This window comes from Eimeria acervulina, genomic scaffold, assembly GCF_000499425.1.
Source record: "Eimeria acervulina Houghton genomic scaffold, Eah_scaff479, whole genome shotgun sequence".
In the NCBI taxonomy this organism is placed as follows: Eukaryota; Apicomplexa; class Conoidasida; order Eucoccidiorida; family Eimeriidae; genus Eimeria; species Eimeria acervulina.
In genome coordinates, this window is record NW_013549774.1 from 9628 (window position 1) to 17127 (window position 7500).

At 55.2% G+C, this 7500-nt stretch overlaps 2 protein-coding genes across 2 annotated transcripts in view; one reads left to right on the forward strand and one right to left on the reverse strand.

Annotated features, from left to right (window-relative positions):
• The window catches only part of EAH_00039950 (phosphopantethiene--protein transferase domain containing protein, putative), a gene marked incomplete at both ends in the record, with an annotated part of 3178 nt that extends 135 nt beyond the window's left edge, over positions 1 to 3043 (forward strand). The window contains 7 exons of the mRNA XM_013395308.1: positions 1 to 629; positions 742 to 1169; positions 1288 to 1375; positions 1528 to 1614; positions 1966 to 2052; positions 2209 to 2699; positions 2871 to 3043. The exon at positions 1 to 629 is cut by the window's left edge and continues 135 nt beyond it. Of these exons, the coding sequence (XP_013250762.1) occupies positions 1 to 629; positions 742 to 1169; positions 1288 to 1375; positions 1528 to 1614; positions 1966 to 2052; positions 2209 to 2699; positions 2871 to 3043 (1983 nt within the window). The remainder of the gene's footprint in view (positions 630 to 741; positions 1170 to 1287; positions 1376 to 1527; positions 1615 to 1965; positions 2053 to 2208; positions 2700 to 2870) is intronic.
• Positions 3044 to 3438: 395 nt separating this feature from the next.
• On the reverse strand, positions 3439 to 6936 carry EAH_00039960 (hypothetical protein, conserved; the record flags this gene model as incomplete). The annotated part of the gene is made up of 9 exons (XM_013395309.1): positions 3439 to 3780; positions 3967 to 4046; positions 4241 to 4496; positions 4714 to 4794; positions 5046 to 5206; positions 5447 to 5560; positions 5772 to 5847; positions 6247 to 6526; positions 6884 to 6936. 9 exons carry the CDS (start codon positions 6934 to 6936, stop codon positions 3439 to 3441), a joined length of 1443 nt encoding a protein of 480 aa, XP_013250763.1.
• Between the last annotated feature and the right edge of the window lie 564 nt (positions 6937 to 7500).

Sequence of the window (7500 nt, forward strand, 5' to 3'; positions counted from 1 at the left end):
ACCCCGCAACAAAGCAGCAGATGCTTCTCAGTCTCTCCACTGCAACGCCGATCCCAGGGAAATGCAGCAGCAGCAACTGCAGCAGCAGCAACTGCAGCAGCAGCAACTGCAGCAGCAGCAACTGCAGCAGCAGCAACTACAGCAGCAGCAGCTGCAGCGGACACGGCAAGAGCAGGCGCGCGCACACCCCGTGCGTTTCTCGTTGCACAAGGTGCCTGCAGCAGCAGCAGCAGCAGCAGCAGCAACAGCTGCAGCAGCAGCTGTAGTAGTCGAAGGAGACAGAGCAGCAGCAGGCACAATAGCAGCAGAAGCAGCAACGGCAGCAGCAGCTGCTGCAGCGACAGCAGCAGCAACGATTTTGTAAGGGCCTCTAAACAGGCTAAGATATATGACGGTCTGTTGGAGCCCCTTGAACAAGCAGCACTTGCTGCAGCAGCGCAACACAGCAGAAGCAGCAACAGCAGCAACAGCAGCAGCAGCAGCAACAGCAGCAACAGCAGCAGCAGCAGCAACAGCAGCAACAGCAGCAGCGGCTGCTGTGTCACTGTTGAGGGGGCTGAGCTGCTGAGAGGCGCAGCAGACCCCCAGGGACTCCAGACGTTCGCCTTAGACCTCCTGGCATCCCTAGGGTAAACCCTAAACCCTAAACCCTAAACCCTAGTGGCAGGTGCTGCGTCGTCTGCGCACTCTTTATATCTCCGTGTGGCTGCTGCTGCTGCTGCTGCTGCTGCTGCTGTACAGACTGAAGAGAAGCCACGTGCGGGTGCGCTGCGTCGGGGAGCAGCAAATGCAACAAATCCGCAGCGCCTATGACCCGAGCAGCAGCAGCAGCAGCAGCAGCATCAGCAGCAGCAGCAGCAGCAGCAGCAGCAGCAATGTGTGTGTAGGTTCAACAGATGCCTTATCATTTGCTGCTGTGGACCCCAGGCGTTTTTCTCAAAGGCGCGAGCTGCTGCTGAAGGCAGCAGCAGCAGCAGAAGCAGCAAGAGGTGCTGCAGCAGCTCCTGCTGCAGCAACCTTGGCAGCTGCTGCAGCACCGGCCACAACCCCTACCGCAGCAGCAGCAGCAGCAGCAGCAGCAGAGGCTCGGCTGCTGCTGCAGCAGGGACTGAGGGCATTGCGCAGACGGCGGCGGCGGACGTTCTTAGGGGACGTCTTTCTATGCCCCTGTAAACCCTAAACCCTAAACCCTAAACCCTTAAACTGAAACCTGCCGAGCATCGGGGAGGGTTCTCTGGGCTGCTCTGCCTGTCATTTGCTGCTTCTGCTGCTGCTGCTGTGCTGCAGCTGTGGTGTACAGACAGCAGCAAGACGACAGGAGACAGCTGGAGGCTGCTGCAATGAGAGACGAAGAGCCTGAACCTCTCCCTCAAAAGTTTGTTTGCTGCTGCTTCTAGTGCTGCTACTGCTGCTGCTGCTGCTGCAGGCGCTGCTGCTGCCGCTACTGTTGCTGCTGCTGCTGCTGCTGCTGGCTCTGGTCTAAATCAGCAGCAGCAGCTGCTGCTGCTGCTGTGTTTGCTGCTGCAGAGGCGTGCTGCGGCGTTTGTTGCGGTCCTGGTATATAGAGGAGAGACTGCAGCTGCTGCTTGTACACTCAATATTGCATCTACTTGGGTAAACCCTAAACCCTAAACCCTAAACCCTCACTCCACTCCTCTCATCCCTATTAGGGTTTGCAGCGCTTGCAGAACCGCAGTAGGGTTGGCAGCTCAGGGTTAGTGGTTTAGGCTAGGTGATTTGGGGTTGTGGCTTAGGGTTTAGGGTTTAGGGTTTGGCGTCTGTGGTTTAGGGTTTAGGATTTGTGGTTTAGGGTTTAGGATCTGGGGGCACCCTTAGCCGCCGTGGTATTGAGGTTTAGGGTTTAAGGTTTAGGGTTTAAGCGTGCATGCACCCTTGCTAGCTTAGAGCGTGACGCCTAGGGTTTGAAAATGAGGGTTTAGGGTTTAGGGTTTAGGGTTTGCACAGGTTTACCCACGACACTCCGCAACAGACCGAGCGGATGAGAGAAGTAGAGGAGTTTGTATGCTGCATAAACCCCCCGCGGCAATTCAGGTGATTGAGCCCTAAACCCTAAACCCTAAACCCTAAACCCTAAGCCCTCGGTCGGCTGGAACCCCCCAGCCAGTCAGCACGATAGGAGCCCCCAAAACCCCTGTGCTGAGCAAAGGGCTGCAGATTAGGGTTTAGGGTTTAGGGTTTGCTGCGCAGGCTATATGTGGCTGGCGTGGGGATGGATATTGTTTCTATAGAGCGGTTTCACAGGACCCTTCGCCGTTTGCTGTCAGCAGACGCAGCAGCAGCAGCAGCAGCAGCAGCAGGAGAGGACCCGCGTGCTGCAGCATCTGCAGCAGCAGCAACAACGGGGTGTACATGCAGCTCTATGTGCCGATACACCTCAAACCTGCTGTCTCCACTTGAGGCTGCTGAGATGCGTCTGTCTTTTCCGTCTCTCTTTCGTATACACTGGGCCGCGAGGCAGCAGCAGCAGCGCAGCAGCAGCAACAGCAGCAGCAGCAGCAGCAGCAGCAGGGCAGCAGCAGCAGCAAGTGCAGCAGCAGCTGCAGCAGCAAGTGCAGCAACTGCTGCAGCACACGAAGCAGCAGCACTAAGGAAGGCCTCCCGGTTCTTAAGTCGCAGATTTGCTGCGAAGGAGGCAGCAGTGAAGGCTCTTGGGGTTGGCTTGAGCATCCTCAGCCCAAGTACAAACCCTAAACCCTAAACCCTAAACCCTACACCCTACCTAAACCCTAAACCCTCAGGTGGTCTACGTACGAAGACACTGACGTTTGCATGCATGCAGTGTCTTCGCGCAGCTCGCTGCAGCTGTCCAACATACTTGTGCTGCTGTTGCTGCTGCTACTGCTGCTCAGGCGGTTTGCGTCTAAGAGACATTGAGGTGCAGCACGGGCCGACAGGAAAGCCGCTGCTGCTGCTGAGGGGAGCAGCAGAAGCACTTCGAGTGTCTCGGCAGCTGCGGGCTCTCCTTCTGTCTCCTTCTGATGATGCTGGGGTTGCTGCAGCGCAGGTGGTCGCTTGCTGCTAAACCCTAAACCCTAAACCCTAAAAGTCATCAAAGCACTGCACAGTTCAACGGGGGTTCCCTCAACAATTCTCAGGCTGTCTGCAGCAGACGCCTGCGCCACAGCGGCTTGCTGCTGGTGCTGCAGCAGCAGCAACAGTGCAGCAGCAGCAACAGTGCAGCAGCAGCAGCAGCAAATGCAGCAGCTGCAGCAACTATTGCTGTGCATATAACACCGGCCACTAGGCCAACAAACCCTAAACCCTAAACCCTTTCCCTTAAAACAAAACAATGCGTCTGTTGCTGCCGCTTCTGCTGATGCTGCTGTTGCTGCTGCTCATGCTGCTGCTGCTGCTGCTGCTGCTGCTGCTGCTGCTGCTGATGCTGCCGCGGCAAGTCGAGTGTTTCCTATGATGCAGCTAAATTGCATCTGCTGCTGTTGCTGGCGCTGTCTCAGCAGCATCTTCTTCTGCTGCTGCTGCTGCTTTTGTTTTAGGAGGGGGATTGAGCGCCTCTGCTGCTGCTGATGTTGTTGCTGCTGGTGTAGTTGCTTCTGCTGGTGGTGTTGCTGCCGCTGTTGTTGCTGCTGCTGCTGCATCCGATGCGCGCGGTGTAGAGGCATCTGCTGCTGCAGGCCCAGTGGCTGCACTGCTCGCAGGCGGTTTGCTGCTGCTGGTGCTGCTGCTGCTGTTGCTGCTGCTGCTGCTGCCAATGGCTTCTTGAAGAATTTTCTTGAAGGTAGACACTGAAGCAGAGATACCCTGCAGGTGCAGCAAGACGGAAATAGCAGCAGCAGCAGCAGAAGCAGCAGCAGCAGCAACAGCAGCAGCAATATGCAAGATGTCTGACCTGCATTTGGGGCTCTCCTGGCTACGCTCAGCGAACGAGGGTCTAGGGTTTAGGGTTTAGGGTTTAGGGTTTAGTTTAGGCTTTAGGGTTTAGCACACCTTCAGCTTCTGCCCTTTAAACAAAGCAAAGCAGTGCCCATATTCTGCTACTGCTTCCCGCAGAGGTTTATACTCCTCAGCTGCATGCACACCACCCTAAACCCTAAACCCTAAACCCTAAGCAAGCCCTAAACCCTAAACCCTTGATGCATCATACCCGTAAAGACTGCAAAGAGCGGGAAGCGCGGTTTTGCTATGCTGCGAGGTGGAGGTAGATACGGTGCTGGCAGAGCTAGGGTTTAGGGTTTAGGGTTTAGGGTTTAGGGTTTCGTACCGTCGTAAGGCATCTCTGCACTGTCTAGACAAAGGGGTGTAAGCTGCTCTAAACCCCACATCTCGCTCTCTGCCTCTTCTATAAAAGCAGAGAGCTCGGCTAACAACCCTAGAGGAGCACGTACATCATTGCTGCTGCTGCTGCTGCTGCTGCTGCTGCTGCTGCTGCAGGCTGTGGCAGGTGCCACGAGACAGAGTACAAAGACATCCATCCCTTCGCAGCTCTCCAGGCGAAGAGCAAGCTCCGGCCACGTTGACTGCACCGCAAACCCTAAACCCTAAACCCTAAACCCTAAACCCTAAGTTTAATCACCAGGCCAGAGTTCCAGCAGAGCAGGGGCCCCACGCGGCCTCCGACACCAGACCCTCGCTGAAGTGCTTCCTTTCGCTTCAAGATAGGGTTTAGGGTTTAGGGTTTGGGGTTTAGGGTTTAGGGCTTGCCTGCTGCAGTCTCTTGTCGCAGGCAGCAACAACTGGTTCTGCTTGCTGCTGCACTCTACCGCGACGCAGCAAATCAAAGATATGCTCGGAGTGGCTCTCATCTACTGCGGCTTTCTGCACGCAAACCCTAAACCCTAAACCCTAAACCCTAAACCCTAAACCGTAGGAGGGGCAGCAGGTTGTTGTCGCGCCCACTGGATGACGCCAAACCCTAGAGCCCGTCAGAGACCAAATAAAGGGTTTAGAGATTGAACTCTGCATAAGGCCCTTCAATTAGGGTTTAGGGTTTAGGGTTTAGGGTTTAGGCTCGCCTTGGCCTTAAACTCGGGGTCTCTGCAGTGAGTAGCGATCGCTTGTAGAAACACCATCGGCGTCAGCTCAACCGGCTCCTGCTGCTGCTGCTGCTGCTGCTGGCGTTCGTGCTGCAGCAGCAGCTGCTCCTCCAGCAGCACCGAGCGTTCTGCTTCGGTGTTGCTCTCCTGCAGCTGCGCTGTTACTGCTGCACTAGCGCCCTCAGGAGACAGCTCTGCAGACGCAAACCCTAAACCCTAAACCCTAAACCCTAAACCCTAAACCCTTCGACAGCAAGAGACCGGAGAGAGACAACAAGGAAAAGGCAGAGACAGGCAAACAAACTGCAGAGATGCGCCAAAGGCAACCAGAGGACACAAACTAAAGGGTTTGGGTTGTTTGAATTAGGGTTTAGGGTTTGGGTTGTTTGAATTAGGGTTTAGGGTTTGGGTGTGGATTAGGGTTTAGGGTTTACCTCTTTCCGTGGTGGCTTGCAGTATTTGTTTGAATTTATCTTCTTTTCGTCTTTGTATTTTATGCAGGATCTGCAAAACCCTCTCCTGGGTTAGCTCCGGAGGCACCTCGAGCCCTGCATCCACAAACCCTAAACCCTAAACCCTAAACCCTAAACCCTAAAGCAGCAGCGGCAGCGAGTCGAGAACGAGGACTCAGAAGCATAAGCGACAAACGCCACCATTCCCGAGCTGTTTAGGGTTTAGGGTTTGCGATGGCTGCATTGCCCCCAGTATTTAGCTCAGGGTTTAGGGTTTAGGGTTTAGGGTTTAGGGTTTAGGGTTTACCGTCTCTCGAATGGAACGCGGGCTGCCGCGTCCCTTCCCCTTCGCGTCGAGGCTCGACAGCAAATTCGATGCCATTCTGCGCCCAAACCCTAAACCCTAAACCCTAAACCCTAAACCCTAAACCCTAAACCCTAAGCTCTTTCTTGTGCAGTGGGAATTAGGGTTTGGCCTGCAAGGGGTTGGTGCTGTCTGGGGTTTGAGCGTGATGAGGGTTTGCAAAACCCTCCTATAGAGGAGATACACTGTAGAATGAGGCGAGTTAGGGTTTAGGGTTTAGGGTTTAGGGTTTACTGTGCTGCCTCCGCGAAGACTCTGTGAAACTCCTTTGTGATGGTTTTTAGAAGCGCGAGGATCTCCTCGTCTGTACACCCCGTGCTGCTGCTGCAGCAGCTGCTGCTGCTGCTGCTCGTTAGATAGAATGCTGCTGCAGCACCGACAACTGCGCATACACCCCAAAACAATCGAGCCCTCCCACCCTCCACAGGCTGAGAATGTGTTGCCCCCATCGTTGCTGCTGCTGCTGCTGCTCCTGCTGCGGCTGTGCTGCTGTTGCTGTGCCGCTGCGGCTGCTGCTGCTGGGGATTCTGCTGCGACTGCTGCTGCTGCGACTGCTGCTGCTGCGACTGCTGCTGCTGATGGTGCTGCAGATGTTGTTGTTGCTGCTGCTGCCGCGGTTTCTGCTACTCCCTAGGCTGTCTTTGCTACAGCCTGTTATGCTGCTGCTGTTGCTGTTGCTGCTGCTGCTGCTGTTGCAGCTGGCGCGGAAGCAGCGAGATAAACTCCTGGATGTCGTTAGCAGCCACCGAAGTCAGCTTGCTGTTGTTGCTGCTGCTTCGGCTGCTGCTGTTGCTGCTGCTGTTTCTGTTGTTGTTGTTGCTGCTGCTGCTGCTGCTGCGGTTGCTGCTGCAGTTGCTGCTGCACGTGTGTGAGCGGCGCTCCCCACACTAGCTTTTAAAGGAGAAGACGCGCCGTCTGAATTAGCGGCGAAGAAGGCTGGAAGCTTCGATGCTGCTGCTACTGCTGCCGCTGCTGCTGCTGTTGCTGCTGCTGCCGTTGCATGCACTGCTGCTGCTCAGCCCCAGCAGCAACTAAACCAATGTGAAGAAGACTACAAAGTTAAAATATTTAAAAAGACATCTGCATAAATCCCTCTAATTAGAAGCATATCGCCTTTAAAGCCCGGTAAATGGCCAAGACTCTAGGGTTTAGGGTTTAGGGTTTAGGGTTTAGGGTTTAGGGTTTAGGGGTTTGCAGGATGAAAGTGTCGCCAAAGGAGGCGTTTATGGTGCTCTTCTGGGCCGCATCTCCAGCGCTAATCTACTACTGTGCGCTACACCCTGCACCCTAAACCCTAAACCCTAAACCCTAAACCCTAGAGCCTCTAACCCCCGTGCTCGATTGGCGCATCTGCGCCCTGCAAACCCTAAACCCTAAACCCTAAACCCTTGTTGTTGCTGTGCTGTGCTGCAGACGTTGTGAACCAGAAGAACGAAGATTACGCCAGGCGCTTCTCGGGTGTAATCCGAGACTTAGAGAGACGCGTTGAGCAGCAGCAGCAGCAGCAGCAGCAACAGCAGCAGCAGGCGTCGCGGCGGCAGCACTCATCGCAGCCGCAGGAAATCTAGTGTGTATGCTCTAGGTGTAATTGAGTGAAGGAGCAGCAGCAGCAGCAGCAACAGCAGCAGCAGCAACCTTGAGCGCAGCGCAGCAACAGCAGCAGCAGCAGCTG